The sequence below is a fragment of the Syzygium oleosum genome, unplaced genomic scaffold, assembly GCF_021117445.2.
Source record: "Syzygium oleosum isolate NSW1041296 unplaced genomic scaffold, Sole_v2.1 Sole_v2.18, whole genome shotgun sequence".
Classification (NCBI taxonomy): domain Eukaryota; kingdom Viridiplantae; phylum Streptophyta; class Magnoliopsida; order Myrtales; family Myrtaceae; genus Syzygium; species Syzygium oleosum.
In genome coordinates, this window is record NW_026607502.1 from 1,551,872 (window position 1) to 1,576,398 (window position 24,527).

The 24,527-nt window shown below is 43.5% G+C and overlaps 3 protein-coding genes across 3 annotated transcripts; 1 reads left to right on the forward strand and 2 right to left on the reverse strand.

Annotated features, from left to right (window-relative positions):
* The first annotated feature begins 10,258 nt into the window (after positions 1 to 10,258).
* On the forward strand, positions 10,259 to 11,585 carry LOC115686651 (VQ motif-containing protein 4). Its single transcript, XM_030612016.2, has one exon. The coding sequence runs from the start codon at positions 10,434 to 10,436 to the stop codon at positions 11,268 to 11,270; it is 837 nt and encodes a 278-aa protein (XP_030467876.2). The 5' UTR covers positions 10,259 to 10,433; the 3' UTR covers positions 11,271 to 11,585.
* A 6,049-nt stretch (positions 11,586 to 17,634) lies between these two features.
* Positions 17,635 to 18,458, reverse strand: LOC115686605 (protein RALF-like 19). The gene has a single exon (XM_030611959.2). The coding sequence runs from the start codon at positions 18,108 to 18,110 to the stop codon at positions 17,775 to 17,777; it is 336 nt and encodes a 111-aa protein (XP_030467819.2). The 5' UTR covers positions 18,111 to 18,458; the 3' UTR covers positions 17,635 to 17,774.
* A 1,220-nt stretch (positions 18,459 to 19,678) lies between these two features.
* LOC115686602 (30S ribosomal protein S5, chloroplastic) lies at positions 19,679 to 23,310 on the reverse strand. Its single transcript, XM_030611955.2, has 2 exons — positions 22,579 to 23,310; positions 19,679 to 20,770 (listed from the first exon to the last, which is right to left on the reverse strand). The coding sequence occupies exons 1-2, from the start codon at positions 23,262 to 23,264 to the stop codon at positions 20,521 to 20,523; spliced, it is 936 nt and encodes a 311-aa protein (XP_030467815.1). The 5' UTR covers positions 23,265 to 23,310; the 3' UTR covers positions 19,679 to 20,520.
* Between the last annotated feature and the right edge of the window lie 1,217 nt (positions 23,311 to 24,527).

Here is a 24,527-nt window from a genome sequence, read left to right on the forward strand (position 1 = left end):
GATTTTGTTTCGAACCGCGATCTACGACCGCCTGTTCGTGACTTTACCCTGAGATCGACCAAGGACGGCAATCAAACCTCTGCAGCGGGATCGTTAGAACTGGGATGACCATCTACTAGTCATGATGGAGAAGTTCTTTTTTTATCGGTAAAAGAGTGGGGAGGAACGATCGATGCAACTACCCAGACTAGGCGTCACCATAAAGATGCTATACCAATTATGGAATGTTCATTTTGAGTTATAGCTCCTCAGCCTATCAGTAGTCACACGATCCTATCACCGCGGTTCCACCAGCATGCCAGGATTCATAACGTCTCTTTCGATCAATTACGTATTAATCGATATTCGATTGATTAGTCTGAGGTTATCGACAAAAAAGATTTGTCTAAGTCACTTCGTTTTCGTTTTGCCCAAGTTACTTCTCTTTTTGTGTAAGTTTCTTCTTTTTTTGTCTAACTCACATCCTTTTTTCTTTGGGAGTTTCGGGAATAGCCCCATTCATAGGTCTAAGGTCCATGTCTATGAATTCACATGAGCTGGCAAATGTCTCTCCTAGCAAGTACATGCGGGCTAGAAACTCACTCACGGCATGGCTCGAACTCGTGACTTCACGAAACCCATTTATAACTGGACGTTCATCCAAGATCATAATGCTGATTTATCGTTAACGGGGCGGACCGGCCCGCGGCGCAAAATGGATCAGCAGCTTGGCCCGTTACTTGAACCGGTGGGTCATGCCATCTCGAACCCATTTGCCATTAAAAGATGTAGAAAAAGAGATGGAAGAGATGCCAAGGCAAAGCTCAATATTAAAGGTCGTCGGCCCATCAAAATCGAAAAATCAACACAATTGTTGCGTTAGCCCTAGAATAAATTAGTCCAAATTAAGGAAGTAATCCAAATTAAAGAACAAACCTGATAGTGATAATTATGCTTGATAGGATCATTTTGATTTAATCACGTAAACATCGCTTGAAAGTTTCTGGTCCTAGTTGCCGTTCCTGCCAAACCCCAACTTGCTTTACTTATAGGGGATTATATCGCGAAGAAATAGATCTTATTGGAGAAGACCTTAGCTTCAAAGCCACTCCATCATCAACAATCATGAGATACATATACAAGGAATGGTCTGCAAAAAGTTACCATGGGCTTGCGACCACATGCAAATTAAATATCATCTCGAAGCTCGGAACGGGCAACCTACATCTTGAGTTTTGTCGGTCCATATCACCTCGCCACCCGATAAACCCCACACATGTATGGAAGCCGTCGTTTTTCCTTCCCAAGCTACCATTGCCCCGCAAAAGAACTCACAAACCCTAACCCAAAACTTCTCTCTCGTCCACCGCCTCTCTCCTATCCCGTCACCGGTTGGCAGCCACCCCATAGCCTAGGCCCTCCGCCGTCCCTAACCGTCGAATGGATCGGTCGGGAGTGGGATGTACTTTTTGTATTTTCTCGAAAAGCTACTCGACACTAGGATTTACTTCTTGAAGAAGAATAAATTCACATATCGGTCATTAGTTTTTTGTGCATCTTGTGAAAGAGCTAGAGATTGGCATTCTTACTATCGCATAGTGGGGATTTAACATTCCCTAGATCTTGACTTTTTCAGTATATATACACTAGAGCGACGCGCACTATGCCAGCCATGTGCATTTTGTAAGTAAGGCTCCGTTTGTTTTGCAAAAGATGAATGATTTGAAAAATATTTCTCTAAAAATGAACGTTTGTATAGCTGACAAAAAAAAATGAGCGAAAAATATTTTCCTAAAAGCAAGTGTTTAGACACAAATTGTTGTCGATAATAAAAATATTTTTCATTGACTAATTATTTCAAGCGATATATAAATGATCATTTTTAGGAAAATATTTTTCAAATCACTCATTTTTCGCGAAACAAATAGACCCTAAATTTGAAATGTTTTTTTTTCCTTTTTTTTTCAGATAGTGGGTAGTTTTTGAATTAGTACTTGGTACTATTATGTTTTTTTTATGGTTTTTACAATTCGAGCCTTTGAAAAAGTTTTCTGGCGACAAATATCAATAAGCACACCGTCGGTGCATGGTCTAGTTTTCCATAAATTAAAGTAAAGATTGTAGATAAAGCAACAATAAATTCACAATATAATAAAGCTGTACATGCAATATATATGGATGATCATCAACAGCAAGAAAAGTAAACGACAGCCCACCATTCTATTTCATCGAAAAGGGAAATGTATATATATATATATATATTTTCGTGATGGAAACAAATTAAATTCTTGATATTTTGTAATGGTTGATGTAACGGGTCGTTTGTTCCTCCCGTTCTTCAGATATTTATCTCTTTCCATTAATTTCTAGACATGGAATAGCACTCCCACAATAACAAGTCGACAGACAAATTCCATATTTGATATGATAGAAGAATAGAACTCGGGCGGAGAAGACGCATGCCATACTTTCTTATGAGGTTACGAGATCGAAACTTAGCGTAGTAGGCTAGCCTTTTGAGCCTCGAAGAAGCATGTGGCGAATCCCTGCATTTCTCGATATCAAATCAAAGAAGAATTCACACACGAGTTTAGTCACGCGAGGGCGGTGTAACATTTAGTATGATCTTTTTGCTTAGTACTAAACTTGGATATATTTCATTGGGGGCACAAATAGGAGCCTAAAAACATTCGAACTCGGGACCTACTGCTTCGATACCGTGTAAGATTTTGTGGAACCACGGCGAACTGTCCTAAAAGTTTAAGTTGTTGAAGGAAGGTGCTGTCTAATACTTAAGGCATAAGTTCATTGAAAGTCCTAAAACTTATCACGAAAGTACACTTCCAGTTAGGAATGTCAATGGTTCGGTTCGATTCAGGTTTTTAGGAAAATCGAACCAAACCGAACCAAACCGAACCATTTAGATGTGTGCTTGCTCCAAACCGAAAGGCGACATGAACCGATTTGATCCGAACCGAAAAATGCAATTCAGTTCGGTTCGGTTTTCGATTTTCGATTTTCCTCTTTTTCATTTTTTCTGCGCTTCCTCTGTGACGATCTGTCCAATGTTCAATTCCCCTCTCTCTCTCTCTCTCTGGGTAGATTCTTCACCAGTTGAGTAGCGAAATTTGCAGCTTTTGAGCTGAATCTCGTCCGATTTATCGAGTGAGTCGAGTCTTGCGAGAAATGGGTGCCGGAGTTTCTCGCTCATCGAGTCCAGATTCGGAGTCCACGGCGAGGGTCCTGGGGTCGACGACGATCGGCAAGGTCAGGCTATATACGGCGCCGATCCGGCCATAATCAAGGCGCTGGCGGACACCGGCGTCGGGATCGTGATCGGGGCGGCCAACGGCGACGTACCGTCGCTGGCCACCGATCCCGGCGCGGTCGCTCGGTGGGTCGGCTCCAACATCCTCCCGTTTTGCCCCGCCGCCAGCAACATCAATCTCGTCACGGGGGCCATGGGAAGAAGAGCGAGAGAGAGAGAGAGAGAGATGAGTCAGAGAGAGGAGAGTTGCAAAGATTGAGGAAGAAAGAGAAAAGTCAGAGACAGGAGAGTTGCGAAGATAGAGGAAGAGAGAGAGAGAAAAGTGAGTAATAAAGAGATAGAATATATCAGAAAAGGACTTTCTTTTTTTTGTCAAAAACGCAAAAGACTTGATTAGATCAATTTGATAAGTTTCAAGACTCGAAAGCACTTTTTGAAAGTATTAAGACTTGATTGTACTTTTACGATAAGTTTCAGAACTCAATTTCATTTTTTGCAAATTTCAGAACTCAATTGCACACTTTCATGACAAGTTTTTAATACTTGCAATGCACTTGTTCCTAAAAATACTCCATCATCGAGAACTCGAGTTGGCGTGCTTCTGCGATCATCATCCTGTGTACGACGCCAATGGGTGGAAGTAAAAAGATCAGTCGGGGGCGCGAAAGAGGATCGGGTCGAGCACTTGACGAAGGGGATGCAAATCGCAACGACACTGATGAATTGCCCTTCTTAACCCCGTTAATCAAAAGGGATTTGTTGGGGGGGCAGGGGGGGAGCGGGGGACATTGACGTAGGGGGTCAAATCCATCCTCCCACCACCTCTCTCTATTTCCATCGAATGGACAGGTGAATTCACTAAAAAATTCTCAACTTTAGTTTAAGTCTCAAATCTGCATCAAACTTTTTTTTGTCTTAGAAAAAATCTTAAATTTTAGGTTCAATCCAAAATCTGCCTCGAACTTTTTTTGTCTCAGAAAAAACTTCAAACTTTAATTCAATCCCAAATCTTCAAATTTTAGGTTCAATCCAAAATCTGCCTCGAACTTTTTTTGTCTCAGAAAAAACTTCAAACTTTAATTCAATCCCAAATCTGCCTCGAATTTTGTTTTGTGTAAAAAAAAATCAGCAAATTTCAATTTATTTTAAAAAATATATCCTGTGATTCAGTCCTAACTTGACGTGGTATTTTCACGTCGATAACAAATCCACATCAGCAAAGTAATGGAGCGATAGGTATAGACCAACGTCGTATTTCCACTTTGATAACAAATCCAACCCAATAAAAATTGTTGAAATTCTCCAAAATAAAACCATTCTAGGACATGAAAGTTAGGGACGATAACAAATCCACCCCTAAAAAAAATTATATAATTTTTTTAATTTAAAAAAAAATCTAATTTTTGGGATCAGTCCAAATTTGCTCCAAACTTTTCTTCGTCCTAAATAAAGTCCTATTGCTTTGTTGATGTGGATTTGCTATTGATATGGAAGCGCCGTGTCAAGCTGAGACCGGATCACGGGATATATATTTGAAAATAAATTGAATTTTGGCGATTTTTTTTTTGGTACAAAACAAAATCCGGGACAGACTTGGAACTAGACTTAAAGTTTGGAGGCTTTTTTCGAGACAAAAAAAAAAATTTCGGGACAGATTTAGAACTGGACTTAAAGTTTGAGATATTTTTTTGAACAAAAAAAAAATTCAAAGTAAATTTGACACTCGACTTAAAGCCGGAGGTACTTTGGGGAGTTAAAGCCTCAAATGACCTGATTTGCTTTTGAATTTGATAAAGCTAAGGGAAGAGGCTTTTCTCTCTCTCTCTCTCTCTCTCTCTCTCTCCTGTCCACGAGCCGAACAGAACAGAGCGCCTCGAGATAATGCGATATAACTGCGGTCACAGCTCAGACAGACAGACGGACGGACAGATATAGAGAGAGAGAGAGAGAGAGAGAGAGAGGGAGGGAAGAAGAAGGTGGACAGGACAACGCAAATGGCCGCAAGTCAAATGACGACCCCCCACTACGTTTCTTTGACCGCCCTCTGTCTCGGGGGTGGGGCCCACCACCCCCGAGCTGTCCGAGATTTCGAGCCGTGCCGACCGGCGGGCGGCCGCACGTTACAACGTTCGGGCAGTTTCAAACACCCCCGCCGGCACTCCGCCCGCCCCACGCGCTCCCCGCCTGGCGCGTGCGCCCACTCCCCCCCCCCCCCCCTCCCTTATTATCTTCGCAGTTGCCGCACGACTTTCGTGGAGGTGGAGTGTGTTACGCTTCGGGATGCTGCAAAATAACCCCCCCTATTTTTACAAAATTTTTGCGTATTTGTCCCTTGGTATTTCGAATCGTTCTTAACTTTCGACCCGGAAAATACCACAAAAAATGGAATCTTTTAAATTAGGATTAATACCGCGAGAAATTTAGTTTTGGGTAAAATTGTTACCGGTATATCAATTTGGGGTTTTTGGTGGTTCGGGGTAAAATTATCGCGGGTGTACCAGTTTGGAGTTTTTTGTGATCAAAATATTAGTTCGGGGTAAAATTGTCACAGATGTACCAGTGTGAGGTTTTTGGTGATAAAAAAAATAGTTTGAGGTAAATTTGTCACATGTATACTAATTTGGGGTGTTTCGTGATATTAACCCTTTAAATTATATATATTGCGACACGAATACCTAAAACCTGTTTTTAGTGTTGTCGGAACCTCTGAACTTGTATCGGTGTGGCTAAAATATCCTCTGTCTACCTCCGAAAACCCTGAAACTTCGGCCACGTTGCCACCAGTGCTCCAATTTTTTTCTTCATGTCGCCAATATCTAGTATGAAACATAATTTGTGGATTTCAACGGTATCAAAAAAAAAGTTTTGGTATTGGTGTCGCACTGAGCATGATTTAGAGTTTTTAATTTGGCCAATGTGACACCAGTGCCCATTTTCTTCTTCGTGTCACCGATACCCCCGAGCATATGCGATGCGACAAAATTTCGGGATATCGGTGTTGCATCGGACTTAGTTTAGGATTTTTTTAGGGGACGCACACAAAAAAAAAAAAGAAAGATCCGAGACAATTCTCATAACGAGTATAGTTTAGGATTTTTAGTAATACCAACCCTTTTGTAAAAGATCCTCCGAGCTAGCGAAAAACAGGCCAATCACCTTTTGCTTTTCCTAAGCTTTGAAGTTTCAAACACTTTATTTGCTCTCTCTTTTTCTCATATCACAAAAAGATTATTTCACGTGAGAGAATGACCAGGGTGTGTGCAAACCCCCTTTTTTTTCCCTTCTCTTTTTGGGGCTTAAATCAATATAAAATTGCTGAATATTTCCGCTAGATGCAGCCCCGGATTCAAACAGTGTAAGATATAGGGAAAATGACACAAATAGTCCATGAACTTTGACTTAATGTGCAATTCGATCCCTGAACTTTTAATTTGTTCAATGTAGTCCTTGAACTTTAACTTAATGTTCAATTTGGTCCCTGAACTTTTGATTTGTTCAATATGGTCCCTGAACTTTTAATATGTGTTCAATTTAGTCCTTGAACTATTTGAAAATATTCAATATAGTCCTTCCATTAATTCAAGTGCAGGGACTATATTGAATATTTTTATATAGTTCAGGGACTAAATCGAACACATATTAAAAGTTCAGGGATCACATTAAATAAATCAAAAGTTCAGGGATCAAATTGAACATTATGTTAAAGTTCAGGGACTATATTGAACAAATTAAAAGTTCAGGGATCGAATTGCACATTAAGTCAAAGTTCAGGGACTATTTGTGTCATTATCCCTAAGATCTAATTCTTCATTCTGTTCCCAATAGCTTTCTCCCCAGATGAATGTCCAAAACACGTAGCTTAACCCCGTGTCATGATTCGTGAAGAAAAAAGGCCAACGACCGCCTCAATGCCTGAGCTGTCCTTTTGCAAAGAGATTAAGAAGTCAACCGACGACTTTCTTTAATAGGTCAAGCAATATTCACAATGTCTGAACATTTTTGTTCCCGTTTCTCTTTTGGCTTAAATCAATCGAGAACTGACCTATGTTGATGCGCCGGATCGAAATGAATAGTGGATTTTACTTTCAGTTCGTCCAATAGCTCCTGCTCAAACGTTGAATTACTCGAAATTAAGAGGGTATTTTTTTTGTAGAAAATATGGAGAAATTATACACTAATATACATATTAGTATTTATGTGTGTTAAGCCATTTGAGGCGCTTCACAAATAAGCAAAAAAACTAAAATTACGACGATAAGGAAGAATTTAAAAGTAAAGTTCGGACCAAACAAAAAGTCTTCGAAAGTTGGTGTACAACTCATAGACGTATGGACAAGTTGAACTCTTTCGTTTACTATTATTTTTCACACACATACATATAAATTTTGACCGAGTAACCTAATTACATATATTTGAATCAAAATACCTAACACGGGTGTCAATGAATCTCATAACTGCGTCGCATTATAAGCTATATTAAGGGGAGAGAGAACCCTGATAAGGGACAATAATCCCACCTTCGGGGGGGTTTAGGTCCCTGCATATCGAAGTCGTCATGCGTTGAGAGCGGAAACTCGCACATTTCGGTTTTTTTTCTTTTTTTGCTATCAAGTAACCTACTAACAAATATCGGGATAAAAACACTCGACCGGGGGGTGGTTGGCTAATCCCGGAACCGTTCGGCAAAAAAAAAAAAAAAATTCCCAAAACCGCGTCGGGGTTAATCTAAAAACACTCCTACCCCAATATCTAAGCCTACGTTTGAAAAGGCGTAAAAGTTTGGAGGAAAGAACGAGGAGTGAAAGAGGATTGCGGGGGCAGAAGTACAAATACCCTTGTTTGGAAGGGCCTATTGGAAATATGAGTGAAGATTTTTTTTGGGGGGGTCCCACCAAGAAGCCATCGCCCTCAAATTGATAAAGGAAGCCCGGATTAAGATGAGAGTGGCCAGAGTATGAAAATCCCAAAATGCCCTCGTGTTCAGGTCGAATTTACCACTTCTTTTCGCCCCCCTCCTCTCTCCTTCGGGCATCACGGTTGTGAATTTTCTCATTTTCTATAACCAACTTGATTGAATGTAACGTTATCGCACTCGACATACAGTTGACGAAGAATACAATTGAATTAAATTAATTAATTCCTAAATCATATTAATTTGAAAATTGAGTTGAAATTAGAAGAGAACGATGAAAGAACCCAAGTTGGATGTGGAAATTTCTTCTGTTTTTTTTTGGGGGTCTCATTGTTTGTTGAGCAATCTAGTTAAGGATTAAAATATTCCCTTTTTCTATAATTCTTGCTAAGCTTCCTTCAGCAATTTTTTTTTTAAACCACTAGCGTAATTCCTTGATTTTACAATTTAAGAAATACACGGAAAGGGAGGACGTTCAAACATAGTCCCCAGTGGTTTCCATTCCGTTCCACCGCTCTTGTGTAGAGCCGTCGAACAAAGGATCGTAAATTCAGTAATAATCCCATCATTTCGATCGAAAAACGGGAATTACAATGCCCATTTCAACGACGAATAAAATTAAAGACTTCTCTATCTATGATCTCTCGAGGGATCGATTCGCCATTTCGAAAACGTGGTGTCTTGATGCATCTTTTTCGTGCTTTACACGTAAAGTCTTGACCTTGGAGATCTATCCTTGGGTGCTCCGCAATCTCTAGAAATGGCCGTAAAATTTTAATGGTCAATCCTTAATTGGATGCAAGTCAAAGGAACCGATTGAACGTATCACCAACGTCATCCCGTGGTGATCTCCTCTACGTCTCTCTCTCTCTCCCGAAAAGCAAAGTGGGAAAGTCAAAGGGCAGCTTTCGTGACCTCAATGAAAGAAAGGCGATGAACATTTTTTGCTCGAATAGTAACCCCCCCCAATCAAGCATGAACAAGCTATTATAGCTATAGCTACATGTGCCCCCACAAAGACTCCCACTAAAGGATAACGCGAGAAGGGCAAATTCGAAATCGGGAAACCCGTCCCTTCACGCGGGGTCGCGAGTCCAATTCGAGCTGCGATCGAGTTTTCGAATGGCTCGTGTTGTGCTGCCCAGTTCCGACACGTCTCGTGTGGGCATGACTTCATGAACTGCTAGCATCGAGGTGGGGTTGTGACGATGGGCTCGCCGACTTCGCACATTCGGGTTGCCGGTGACGGGGAGCAGTTCTTGCTCAATCCGAACATTCCATGGCGGGCGTAAAAACCCTTGTAGCAACATCCAGAGGAGATCGCTAGCTTCCCACCTTTTTTTTTTTTTTCTAACAAAAAGAAAGGTGCTTTGTTCCAAATAATTACTACTCCTTACTTGATGCTTTCCCTCTAAAACTGTGAAATTAAAAAGCCAACATTTTGTCTCGATATTTATCTACTTTTAAAGATTAAGTCACTTCGCATTAAAGAAAAAGATTAATATCACGAAAAACCTCATACTGATATTTTTATGATAGACTTACCCCTAATTAATTTTTTTGATCACGAAAAATCCCAAATCGGTACACCTAAGATAAATTTACTTAAAAATTAATTTTTAACTCAGAAATTTGACAGTAAAATTTAACGAAAACTAAAAGAGGGTAAATTTATTACAGATATATTAATTTAGATTTTTTCGTGGTATTATCTTTGAAAGAAAAAGTCAAACCGTATCGAAATCAAAATATCGGGACAAAAAAGTTAAAAAGTGGGAAATTTCTTTTTCGAGAGGGAAATCCAAGTATGGCATGAATGAGGTGGTGGGATATTTTCATTTCCCTAAGAACGAGGGAATATTTATTACTAGGGAAGGCTCTAAAATTAGCGTCCCACGACGCAATAGGGCGCTCGGTTCAAAGTTCCTTTTTTTTCGACACGAGTCCAAACTCGGTCAAAAGGTTGAACTCGTCAAGCCGTCGTCATCATCAGCGAACTCACCGCCCTCCGCCCGCTCGACACGGCGGCGCGTCACGCACCGCCGGCGGCGGCGGCGGCCGCCACCGCTCGCGCGAAGACCAAGAAGCGGGAGTCTCCCCCACCAGCACTTTCTTACCAAACCAAAACAAAAGCCACCCAAAACCAATCTCTCTCTCCTCTTTCTCTCTCTTACCACTTCAAGCTCCTCTTCTTCTTCTTCTTCTCTCTCTCTTCCTGCTTGAAGTTTGGTTCTTCAACAGCTCGTCGAAGCTCGACCCGACCCGACCCGCGAGATGGAGCCGTCGCCGCACCACCAGGAGAGCTCGAGCCCGCCTCGGCTCCTCCCGTCGCCGACCAGCCACAGCGTCACCACCACCACCAGCAGCAGCAGCTCCAACACCAACAGCAGCCCAAGAACCGCCGCTAACCCTAGTGGGCTAGGCCCCCACCAACACCAACACCACCACCACCACCCGCCGCATCCCCCGCCGCAGCAGCCCTCTCCCAAACCCCTGACCCGATCCGAGCCCGCCAACCCCTACCCGACCACCTTCGTCCAGGCCGACACCTCCTCCTTCAAGCAGGTCGTCCAGATGCTCACCGGATCCCCCACCACCACCGCCTCCGCCGCCCCCAAGCCCGACCCCACGCCGCCCTCCGCCTCCAAGATCCACAACATCCCCCCCATAAAGTCAATGCCCAAGAAGTCGGGCTCCGGATCCGGGTTCAAGCTCTACGAGCGCCGGAACTCCCTCAAGAACTTCAAGATCAACCCGCTCGTCCCCTTCTCGGCCCAGGCCGGTCCCGGGTTCTCGCCGCGGAAGCCGGAGATCCTCTCCCCAAGCATTCTCGACTTCCCGTCCCTCGTCCTCAGCCCGGTGACCCCGCTGATCCACGACCCGTTCGGCCGATCGTCCGCCGCGGGCGCGGCGGCCGCCGCCGCCGCGAACTACCCCGACGAGAGAAACGAGAGCCCCAGCTTGGATCCCGAGGCGGAGGAGCGGGCGATTCGTGAGAAGGGTTTCTTCTTGCACCCGTCGCCGGCCACGACGCCGCGCGAGGCCGAGCCCCGGCTGCTGCCGCTGTTCCCGGTCTCCTCGCCCAGGGTTTCAGGTTCTTCTTCTCATTGAACGAGCTTTGCGTGAAGCGAAAAATAATCGGGGGAAAAAAAAGATTTTTAAATTTTGTGTAAGAATTGTTATATGCTTTTGGTGGTAAATTGGCGACGAGGCAGAGGACGAGAGGATGAGGAGGATGCTGGAAATTTGTAACCCGATTGTTTTTTTGAAGAGAATGAGAGAATTCTTGCTTCAAATTGTATAGTTCGATCTCCATTTCCTCCCTTCTTTTCATGGCTTGTTTGTGTATTGAATGCATCCTGATGCTCTAGATTGAATTTAGCCCCACAGCATCATCGGAAGCTATGAATTCCATGATTTTACAGAGTTTCTCAATTAGGCCCTCCCTCCTCCTTTGCTTCATTTCAATCAATGCATGCGTTGAAATGACTTCACTGCAGACCGCGGGGAGTCCAGTCAGGGTTTCACCACTTTTGCTGTGCATTCAAGGAGTGATGTGAGGAAGTTGGGGGTGGGAATTGAACAGGAGAAGAGGGGGCGAAGAAGAGGAGGAAGAAGAAGATTAGGGGGTGGGGCAAAAAAGGTTTAACTTTTTTACTTTTTTTGCGCATAATTATGGTTAATAATTAGATTAGATTAAAGGGTTAATGGGAAACTTTTTCTGGGGGCTAGCTGTCAAAGCAAGAGTAGACGAGAGGGCAAGGAATCTTGACCCTTCGGTTGGCTTTTCTGAGTGGTGGTGGGGTGGGGTGGGAGATGATGCCAAAGTGAAGGCCACCACCACCGAGGAGGAGGAGGAGGAATTCCCTGTGATTGCTGCTTGTGTTGCAAGCGTTTTCCCCCCAAGAAGTCTTCCTTTCTGTAAATTCTTTCAAATTGTTTCGATTAGTGTTTAATTAGGATGCGGATTAGCGAGCTTTTGTTAGGGTCTAATCGAGGTCTGCAGCTATAAAAGGTGGTGATTTTTCTTGGGGCCAAAAGGGTCAAAAGAGAGAATAAAGCTGCGGAAAAGTCGCCATTTTGGATGATTTACTCGTAATGGGTTTTGTGTAAGGCAACGGATTTTGCCCTTTTCAACTAGGTTAGGGCTCTATAAACAGAAACGCTTTGGAAAGTTACGTAATTTGTAATGAAATTATCAGTAACAAGTAACTGACCCTTCTAAAGATACTGCCGCTATTCTGCATAAGTTTCCATTTTTTTTTTTCACTTTTTCTACTTAATTCGATGCATTTTGTCCTTTTTCTAATCACGTAAAACTCGAAAGTCTCGAAATTTGTATGTTTCGACGCGTATATTTATCGTATGATTTTTTTTTTTTTAGGACAAGTGCATTCAAAGTCCTAAAACTTGTCACGAAAGTGCAATTGAGTCCTAAAACTTGTCACGAAAGTGCATTTAAGTCCTAAAACTTTAAAAAAGTACAAACAAGTCTTAAAACTTATCATGAAAGTGTAAACAAGTCCTAAAACTTGTCAAATTGGTTTATTCAAGTCTTTTCATTGATTGTACTTTTTGAAAGTTTTAGGACTTATTTGCACTTTTGTGACAAGTTTTAGGACTTGTTTGCACTTTCGTGACAAGTTTTATGACTTATTTGCACTTTTTAAAAGTTTTAGGACTCAAGTGCACTTTCGTGACAAGTTTTAGGACTTGTTTGCATTTTTTGAAAGTTTTAGGACTTAATTGCACTTTTGTGACAAGTTTTAGGACTTCTAGTGCACATATCCCTTTTTTTTTATAAATTTGGGATAATATTTTACGTGATTCGTGTTTTTTTGCTTCAAGTTACACACGGCTAGCAAATGATTGACCATACTTGTGAGAGAGATGTGTTCTTTTCGCTCATCATGACATAAGCAGTATATCCTAATCGTTTTCGCTCCGCGTCCGATTGACTCGCGCCGAAAGAGTAGCGACCGATGTTGGCGGTGTTTGGATTGATGAATTATGTGCTGCAGTGATTCTCTAACCTGTTGCTCTAAGCGACTACTGGCCTCTTCAGGGCGCGAGACTTCCTCTCGTGTGTTCATCTTGAAAACAAAGAATGGACCGTTTGTGCGCATATATATATCTCATGATTGTATTGCTGAATTGCCAAGGATCACGGGCAGTGTCGAGAGTAATGGGGTCCCTGGAAAGAGAAGTCGTAGATCGAGTGGCGATATGAGGACTAGGTCGATACCAAAACTAGCCACATTAAGATCCCTTTTTCCGAACGGGACCCCCTTTGAAGGAGAAACTACTCGGGTAGACCGGCCGGTCCCATGGATCGGGGGGACCATCGAAGGCTATCGGACGAGCGCGTGAGGTGCACGGCGATCCATCTTCATCGATGGCTATGATCGATCCGAACGACCCGATTGATCAAGCCCGGCGATAATTAAAAGGGGGGAAAAAGAAGAAAAAAAGAAGAGAGAGAAAGCTTTTTCGCCCTATTGGATGACCCAACATCCAATGGAGCGGCGGAAAGGGAAGGGCAGTGACTCATATTTCTTCAGTTGTGTTTTTTTTTTCCTGAGCTGGGGAGACCCCCCTTTGATGTGTTTGTCACCTTTGAATTTGGTGCAAAAAGCAATCATGCAAAAGCGGGTTCATCTGTCTTTTGATTCTTTAGCCCCCATTTTCTCCCTCCCTCTTCAACCCCTTAGCCTTTTTGACTCCAAAAGAGAAAGACCCCCATCTGAAAATATTGAATGGAGACATGAGAAAGTGACGGTGGGGGGCGGGGGGAAGGAGGGAAAGTGGGGGGGCTTGTGATGATGAAAACAAAAGAAAACATGGTGGGGTGTGTCGCTCGTTCCTCTTTGTGGTCTGTTGTTTGCTTGTCTCTCGTTTGTTTCTCCGTGGAAATGTATGGCTTTGTGGGAGACTCTTGCAGCGACCGAGGGTTGGTGGGTCATCAATGAGGCTTGACGACTCTTTGTGGGACTGTGTTGTGCCCCTGCATCTGTTTTTGGGTCTTTCGCTCCTGATCCAAACGGTCGGTCCCGATCGTCTCCCCCCTCGGAAATTATTGCGATTGAAACGGGTCTGGTTAAGGAGTGCCCTAGAGTCGCGGTCGGGGGGGGGGGGGGGGGGACCGCCCCTCTCAAGGTCCGTGTGGCGTGTAATATCCTTAGCCATGGGGTGGTGGTGGTGCGCTGGCGGACTCGGGCACGCAGCGCCCGGTGCTAAGGAGCCGCATGCACGAACCGTTGGTTCGCACGATCGTTCGTGAGTAAACAAGAGAGAGCGGGTTGCGTATGGATAAAAAGCTCCGTGCAAATTAGCAACAGGGTACAAGCACGAATGCTTTGATCAGTTCAAGGAAGACATTATATATTGAGCCAAAAATTCATGGACTATTAATGTCATTTTCTCGAAACTTTGATAATCCAGGCACTGTTGCACGCGTCACTAATAAGTTAAATCTTTCGATAGCGAAACTTTCTTTATTTTTTTTTAATCTAATAGGTGCTCGATCATTCGTCAATGAATCTAAATAAATAAAGACTAATGGTACCTTCGGTGATGGCAATGGGCGTTGAACCAAGATGAACCGTGTTGGTTGGAGTACATTCCATGTTTGATCGATTGAAAAAGCTCTTTAGCAAGTGGAAATCGAAAGATGTAATTAATTTAATTGCATCATAAAATAACATAAACATGAAAGCTACGGCGCCTATTAAAACAGAAGGATGGCAAGCCTTGATTCCCGCTAACTAAAGATGGGAATCGAACTCGAAGTATACGAACTAATTTATTTTTTTAATTGTAATATGAGAAAAATATTTGAGGTACTTGAAATACTGCGCGAATTATCGAATCAAGTCTCTCGTTTTTTTTTTTAAAAAAAAATGCTTAAATACCATATGAACAAAAAATTAAGAAATAGGCGTCGCAACCCTGGCAAATTCTGTCTCGGCTGCGGTTGCTGCACGGCCTTGCGACGCCTCGGCTGCACTCGCCAAGCCCTCGTCGCCGTGCCTTGACGATGCAACCATCACCTTAATCAGTCTAGTCACCGCTGAAGTGGTGCCGGCATGGCAATCCACATCAGCATTCCAATTTGCGTATTTAACGGAACGACCAACTTTACAAAAAAAAAAAAAATGTGCACGGCATGCACCCAATTGCAAGAAACAATTCAGATTTTGCAAAAATTCAAGGATCGCATATGCCTTTATCCCCCTCGCAAAAAAATAAAATAAAAATAAAAAACCAATCATCATCATATATACCGATTTTAACTGTGCTCGTATCAGTTTATTTGCGAAAAATAATTTATTTTTCACTAACGGCGGATGACCTTTTATAGATACGAGCCCCAACGCACTTCACGTGCATCATTTATGTAAAAGATTGAACCGACGACGCCTATCGACCTTACGAATTATGAAAAAGCCCCTCGTGAAGAGGGACGCAGTCGTACAAAATGTGCACTTTTCATTTGATGCTTGTCTGACTATATTTAGGTGGCGGAGAGTAGCCATCAATGCTGATTCTTCATTTCTCTAAGTGCCAAATGACAAAAAGTTACCAAATCGAGACAACTTCGTGGAGAGATCAAAAGAAGAACGTCTCTCTTAAAGGAGAAAGCATAGATATGGAGGCTTTCTTTAGCATTCATTCGCGACTAGGAGTGTGCAACGGGAACCACCCGGACCGGGACCGGACCGGACCGGTCGGTTCTAGGCGAGCCTAGGGGGTGTTGGTCCGGTCCCCGGTTCCCATTTTTGGAACCGGTGGACGGTCGGTCCGGTTCCCGGTTCCATGGTGAGAACCGGACCGACCGGACCAATAGAACCGGACCGATCATTTATGCATATTTTTTAAAAATTAGCTAGTTATTTTTTTATCTTTTCAAGGAATTTATTTGTTATTACTGACTTGCCAATTTTGTGTGCCATCAAGCTGCTGCGAATGGGTTGACTTTTTTATTTTTTTTAAAAATTTCTAAACAGTTACTTTACTTTCCCAATTTTCTGCCTTCTACTTACTTTCCCAATTCTTCCTCTCGGTAACCCTAACCACAGTAACTTGAGCAAAGCCAAGCCTTCCCAGTTTCCCTTTTGCCGCCTCGCCTCACGCCTTGCTCCGAGCGAGTCGCTCGACGTCAGACGCCTTTCCCTCTTGTAGCCTCGCCTCTCGCCTCGCTCGACGTCCTCTCGCGGCCTCGCCTCACGCCTCGCGGCTCGACGTCGATCGCCTTTTTCTCTTGCAGCCTCGCCTCTCGCCTTGCTCGACGTCCTCTCGCGGCCTCACCTTATGTCTCCCTTTCCGCCTCGCGGCCTCGCCTTCCGCCTCGCCTCACGCCTCGCAGCCTCGCCTCAAAGTTCCGCCAAATTCACTATGATGATGCAGTCACACGTGAGCTTCCATTTTTGTTATTTTTATGTCCCTCCAAAGTATAAATGATCGTCTTCAAATTGTTGTGCTTTTTGGCAGATTACTTGATGGAGAACAAGTTGGAGGTGAAGAGACTACGGTGGAAGATGATGGATTTTTAAAGGCCTTCAAGGGTTTTTACTTGACGTTAAACCAAGAAGATTACGTCGGTGAGCTCTCTCTCTCTCTCTCTCTCTCTCTCTAGTGTTGTACCTTTCTTTCTAGCTGACTTGATCTGTCATGGAATTAATTTGTGTGGTGGGGGGCTCCTGATGATTTATGCATAGTTTGGTCATCTCTTTTAATGCGTACAAGAGTCTGAACCACCTGTGATTTTCAGGGAAATTCTTTCTGGATGAGTTTGTTGATATGGGGTTCTACTCTTTTTTTTTTGCCTCTCTAATAACACGTGTTTAAATTAGGGGATGTATATTTTTGGAAGCCCACATGGGACATATTTTTTTTTTTACAAGTATTTGATTCATTTGAACCGGACCGGACCGGTCGGTCCGGTCCGGTCCCCGGTTCCAAGACTAGTCGGTCCGGTCCACGGTCCTAAAAATTGGGAACCGGTCCTCTCGGTCCGGTTCCCGGTTCTTGGATGGGACCGGACCGGATCGGGAACCGATCACCCCTATTCGCGACATGACGGTAGCTTTCCCACGTTAACTGCGCGGCTGCAGTTACTCGCTAAAGATGTGTTCTCTCTCGGTCAAATCTGTCAGCTCCATCAAATTCTGATCTCAAAACTGATGTTGAAGAGTTCAACACGAGCAAGCAAATCTCCATAGGAGAAACGATTTCGCTAGTCTTGCTGCAGATGCTGCATGCCCACATGGATCGAAGAACCACTTGATTCTTGTGTGCAGAGAGGTGTAAATGGATATGTTCTGTTACATTGTCAATTTGTTGTGAAGGTGACAGCAGCATTTCTTAGCCATTTCGTTCTAGGATGATGCCAACATCGACTCGATGCGAACGTCGTAGAAGCGACGTAGAAATGACGATAAACCGACCAATGTTTGAGCATATACGATATACCCAGTTTCATACAAATCAGGAAAATGAATTAAGAATCATCAGTGTGAAACAAAGCTTATGGAGGAAATCAATGTCATTAAGCAAAGCAAACAATTAAACCCTTCACATTTCTCTCTTTCATGTGAATCGTTATCCCTCTCGGTTTTAGCCCGTAATTCTCTTACAATGCGTGATGGCGCTGCAGCCGCGCTTGTACGGGTTGGCCCTCTTCATCTTGTTGCAGTTGTAGTAGGAATGGCCGCGCCTGCTGCACGGGACGGTGTTCTTCGCGAGGGCGCCGTAGCTGACGTACCGGCGGCGCCCCACGAGCTGTCGCCTGTTGATCTCGGAATCCATCATCATCTCGTCGAACGCGTCCATGGAGTCGCCCACCGACACGCTCAAGTCGCCGGCCCCGACAAAGCCGAAGGAGTAGGGCGACGACTCGGCCACCACGGCCAAGGACAAGAGCAGGAACATGGCCCAAAACTTGAGTCCCATTTCGGCAGCTGAAAGGAACAAACTCCCCAGAAAATGGAAAAGGCTTCGCAAAAGGAAGTGTCGATCTTCTTTTGTGTCTCCAACCCTTCCTGTTGGAGGAGGGAAAGAGATGGGTATTGAAGGGTATTGGTGAGAGATGATAAGGAAGAGCAATGCCTAGTTTAGAAGTCGATTTCTGAGGGTTACAATGAGTTTGTTTCTTGATCTTGTGATTCAACGTGATTTTGGGGGTTCCACCGTTTCTTGCTCCTTGTTTTCTTGAGGTTTCCTTAACCGTTTGGACATGGCTAGATCATGCTATAATTGGCAAATTATGTTGTTGTTCAACTCATATTCCACCCAACATTTCAATAAATGTGACTGGATCAGGCTTCAATTGGAGTATTGACATCCTTAAGGTCTTAAGCTTGGGCTATTGATCAACTCATCTTCATGGAACGCATGATAAGATGATAGGGAATATATGGATAAAGGACTTTGATGTTTAGATCGACTAGGGATGACAATGGCGTGCCGCGGCGGCACGATAGACCGGTCCAAGCCCCGCCCTGCTCCCGTGCTGAGCAAATTTTCCATACCCATTCCTGCCTCACTTAATTACGCGGGAACGTGGCCTAATTCTCCCCAATTTTAGGTTTAGTCTCAATCTTGCTATGTGCTTTTTTTTTTTGTCTAAAAAATACCCTAACTTTAGGTATAATCCCAATTCTGTCCCGTAATTTTTTTTTTGTCTTAAAAAATCCAAAGTTTAGGTTAAGTCCCAAATCTATCCCAAACTTCTTTTGTTTGAAAAACAAAAAAATCACAAACTTCAACTCTAATCCAAAATCTGCCCCAAACTATTTTTTGTCTCACCGGGTTTCAATTTAAGTCTTAATCCACCCTTGTTAACTCTTTGTCCAAAAATGCAATTAGTTGTTTGACATGAAATTGCCACATCGGTAAAAAATCAACATCAGCGAGGTGATGTGGCAAATTTTCTCCAAATTGAAACGGTTTTTTGATATGAAAATTAGAGCAATTAGGGACATCTAACGACAATTTTTGGATAGATGGTTAACGAAGAGGGATTCGAGACAAAAGTTAAAGTCGAGGATTTTTTTTAGACAAAAAAAGTTAGAGGTAGATTTGGGATCAAACCTAAAGTTGAGAAATTTTTTCTAAAACAAAAAAAGAAGTTCGAGGTAGATTTGAAACCGGATAAAGTTGGGGTTTTTTACGGACAAAAACAGTTCAGGGCAAAACTGGAATCGAACTTAAAGATAGGGGTTTTTTTTAGGGAATCGGGCCGTGGGTAATCTCACCACCACAAAATTTACTAAAAGATTAAACAAAAAATTTTACGCAAGAAAAATAGAGATTATCTTTGATTAAATATAAGAGCTTAGCTCAAAGGGTCATTTTGAAATGTATGATTAATATATATACCTAAAAAAGTGCACTACTTTTCTGCCTGAGACATAGGAGCATTGAACCAAGGCCAGCTCAGTCAGCTTCTTAAGCAGGCACAATCCATCACCCCAAAATATCGGATTCCAAACTGTGGAATTGAAGAGTGAGAGAGAGACACCAAACCCAAAAGCTCCATTTGCACTTTCAACAAAGCTGAGTGCAACAGCTCTTTATGATTGCACCCTTTGCTTCAGAAAACAAGAAAAATACAGCACTTTAGAAAAAGGGGCAAAAGAAAAGAACAGTGCCCAATCTCTCTTTTATTGCCATTCCCATCAAGAGAGAGAGAGAGAGAGAGAGAGAGAGAGAGAGAGAGAGAGAGAGAGAGATTCATCCATGGTTGGATGTGTGAGTGTCCTCTTTGGCTGCATTAGTCCCCTTTGGCCTCTTTCTCTTTGTTGTGCTTGCTCTTTTTAGGCTTGAGGAAGCAAAAGCAGGAGCAGCATGGCAGCTGAAACAAGCACTTCATTTCCTTCGAATGCTCAGTTCTAGCTCAACTTCGTCATGAACCCTCACTAATTTTATAGGGCTCTCTCTCTCTCTCTCTCTCTCTCTCTCTCTCTCTCTCTCTCTCTCCAGATGCTATTCTTACAGATCAGAAGATGCTCAACCATTCTTGGCTATTCTTGTTATACATCCACTGGGTGCCTGCCTTTCCTTTCACTTTTCAGACCAATTTCTCTTTTCCTGAGATAAGTTATGTTTAGTTGCGATGGAATAGGATAAAGGCGACACTCCCTTTTGCTTTGCTTTTCGTGGTGGCAAAAGCTTTGTGACACTTTGATTCAAAACCAAGTTGCTATTAAGTAACAGAGGGCCGATCATATGAGAGATGACAACATTCTAATCCCCCAAAAGGAAAAAAGAATCATCTCTTATGAAATCGAAGTAAAAAACTAGTAAGAAGGCATCATGAAGAAGAAGCCATGCTACATACAAATTCATCACGCCGGCTCCATCACTTCCACAATTCTTCCATGGGAATTCCACGCTCGAGAGCGACGTCGCGGAATTGCCTCATCTGCTGCACCGCGACGACGGTCGCTCTCGCATTGTTAAGGGCGTTCTTGCTCCCGAGCTGCTTCCCCAAAGCATTCTCAACACCGGCCATTTCTAGAACTATCCTCACAGATCCTCCGGCAATAACCCCAGTACCAGGAGAAGCAGGTTTTAACATCACTTTAGCCGCCCCATAATCTCCCTCAGACCTAGCATAAATAATAACCAATTATAGAAACAGCCATGTGTAGGTTTACACACACCACATACGCACACGAAGTGTACTATGGTGAAATTCAACCACTGATAATGGCCGAAAGATTTACCAATATATAACACGGTCAAAGTCGCTAGCAGAAAGCAAATATTTCACCACTATCAAACTTTCAACTCTTTTCAATCAGTAAATACTCAACATACTTCTGAGACAAAAGCCGAGTTGACAGCATTATCTTAATAATTCAATGACACAGGACGCAACATTCTTTCAGCAAGAAAGTTGGCAGATATTCCAAAATTTAAAAACACAAAACCTCTTGGGGCAGGGGGTTTTTCCAGATCTGGCTACCTTGGTCAAGCTGAAGAGTTAAACTTTACACCACTTGCCCGGAAAACCTCATCCTAACAAGAATGTTTTTCCCCATAAAAGTAAGATGCTGAACTATTGCCCATGAGCTTTTGAGAATTAAAGCTTCAACATATGGAGGTGGAGAATGCAGATATATGATTGTTCAGTCCATTAACACCATTAGCACTTACATACGAATTGTCATTTTAGCAATCTAAAATCCAGCATCTACAGCTAAACTGAGAGACACTGTACTCTACCTAATGTACAGTCAAATGTTAAAAGGAAAAGGCCACAAACTTTACACGTCCATAGAAAATTTCATTCTATCAAAAGACAATAACTTTGAAATATAAATGCTGCCCAAACCATTCACTTATTTTCTGAAGATACATAACACAATTCCCCAGGTAACAACAAATGAAGCCTCCAAACAACAAGCCATCAACTGAGGTCAGCTATTAAGATACCCAAATTCTGTGCACGATATCTGTGTTGAATGTATCGACCTTCAAAGCATTTGTAACGGCACATATGGCAGCAGAAAGCTCCCATAATCTCCATCGAACTCAAACATAAACAAAGTCATCTCTACTTGATAACAACCAAGAGAAGTAAGACGACACAACGATCTAGCCTCAAGGAAGAGAACACGTATCTTTGAAAAGAGGAATATGCGGTCATTGACATTCTTGATTGCCATTTATACCTGATGATCCCGTCTTCTTAAGCACAATAAAATGGACAGAAAAGAATAAGCATCCAAACCACAGCGCTAACGGTAACTTTCACATGATGGCTGTAATGTGAACTGCAAGCTCCAAAGGTAACAACCCATACTTCTTCACATTTATAAAAAAAATTCGACAAACTTGAAAAGAACAGGTTAGAAAAACACATTCCCGCAAAACCGGCGCCGAGTTGAAAGATGCCTCCAGCTGCTTTCCAGTAAAGAACAATTCTAGTGCACATTGAGAATGAACAACACAACAGATTCCCTTACACAGAACTTGCAAGTTGCAATCATTGAGTTTCTATACACTCGTAGTCTTTATTAGCAGATGCAACGACTAGATGAAGAAGACAACCCATCTTAGCCTATACTCACAAAGTCCACAGTTTCACAAAGTCCAATTTCGATTCAGCAAGAGCCACACAACAGATAATCTTCCAGAGTTCTCCCTATTACATTCCGCTAATTGCATCTATCTCGCCCTCCTCTTTCTCTTTTGATTATCCAAAATCCCCAGCATTCATCGGAACCGCAAAATTTCTACCACAACACACACTCAGCGCTCAGAATTCATTCCAATCAGACACATTCATTCCACAGCCACCAAAAGCACACCACCCAATACTCATCCAAACTGCTACATTACCACAAAACACCCAAAACCTTCATGATAAAAACAGAGAAAAGGGCAAAAGAAAGAACAATTGCCCATTTACCTGTGAGGAAAAGTCAGGTACTTGGTCATGGGCACGGTGATGATGTTGCGCCGCGCGTTGACCGCGGACTTCTGGACAGCGGCGATGACCTCCTTCGCCTTCCCCACGCCGACGCCGACCTGGCCCTTCTTGTCGCCGACGACCACGATGGCCCTGAAGTGCAGCTGCTTCCCTCCCTTCACCACCTTGGTGACCCTCCGCACCTGGACCACCCGCTCGTCGAACCCGTCCTTCACCTTCTCCCGCTTCACCTTCCCGAACCCGGTCGTCTTCTTCACCTTCGAGTCCATCACGGAGACGTCGTTGCCCAGCACGCTGACCCCGCTGTACGCGGGCCCGTAGAGCTCCTCGTACGCGGCGGCGATCTCGTCCTCGGCCTCGGGGGGCCCGTCGTCGAAGGACGGCGGGGGGACGAAGCCCTCGGGCGGGGCGGGCGGGTCGAAGGCGACGTCGGCGTCGGGGTTGACGGTGTCGAAGAAGGACGTGTCGATGTCGCCGGCCCTGGGGACGGCGGCGGCGGCGGAGGGTCTCGAAACAGAGGGGTTGCTCAGGAGAGGGAATTTGGGGAAACCGGAGGAGGGTTTCGCGAAGAGGGAGACGCGGCGGGGGTTGCGGTGGCGGTGGCGGCGGTGGTGGGCGGGGAGGGAGGAGAGGTGGGCGGCGGAGAGGGTCGAGGTGGTCGCCATGGGAGAGTGAGCTGGGAAGTGGAAGGGATTCAAGAAAGGAGAGGAGGGTGAAGAGGCTTATCATCCGCCCAGAGGGAAGGAAGAAGATGATGAGGAGGAAGGAGATGGGGCGCCGGTGACGTGGATGCCACGCTGGCGCGCTTTCGCTGACGTGTGAGATGAGCCAGCGGTAGTAGATCAAAGGCCAGGGCTTCTATGGTCAAGCCACCTTACACAAAATACAGTTCGTTTGCTTTACGAAAAATAAATAATCTAAAAATTACTTTTTTAAAAATAATCGTGCGTGATAAAAATACTCATGGGCAATAAAACATTTTATTTCTTACAAATATTACTTCTCATCGTTGTTGTAATGGTAACAAAATTGGATCGATTGAACAAGATAATGATTTTCTTTTTTTCTGGAAAACTAGGTGATTATTGACCAACGCACTAAAAAATAGCCGAAAAAAACAAGATAATTGAATCAGAGAAGAAGAAATGACTTTTGAACTTGGAAAAAGAAAGAGTGATGATGGTCAACTCCAACAAGGTCGAGGACCCTTGCCGGAGGAGTGGGTCGACGAACCTTATACACCACTAGAGAGGGTGGCGCGGCCCTCTCCAGCAACAAAGCGACCGTCTGTAGGCATCGTTGTCCTCTCAAAAGATGGGGGAGGGTTCTTGACCATTGCTAGAGTCGTTGAACGTGGTTCTTCTCCACACATTTCTAATGGAAAAAAGGATAATAGAAGTGTCATAATTTTCATATAACCTTCATTAGAATGTCTAATTTTTTCAATTAACCACCTGAGTGACACTTTTGTAAAAATATGATCACTTTAATGCTATCGTCGACTTATGTGGCCGAAAAATTCGATGTGGCAAAATTTTAAGGTAAACCATCCGACGTGGCTTACCGGTACGGGTGTGCAAAAGAACCGAAAACTGCCCAGACTGCTCGGGACCGCCCAGAACCGGACTGAAACCGGTGGCTCCTAAGGGAATCGATCCGGTTCTCAGTTCCAATATTTTGGAACCGGTGGGTACCGGTCCGATTCTTGATTCTAGGTATGAAACCACCCACTCGAACTGGACCGGTAATATAATAATAATATTATATATTTATTTAATTTTTAATTTACAAAAATCTTAAATCCCTAAACTAAACCTAACTCGCTTGACTGTCACAACCTCACACTGAGCCAAGAAACACCTTCTTTTGCTTTTGCCTCACGCTCACTCTCACTTTCACTCTCTCACTTTTCTTGGCCAATGCTCACC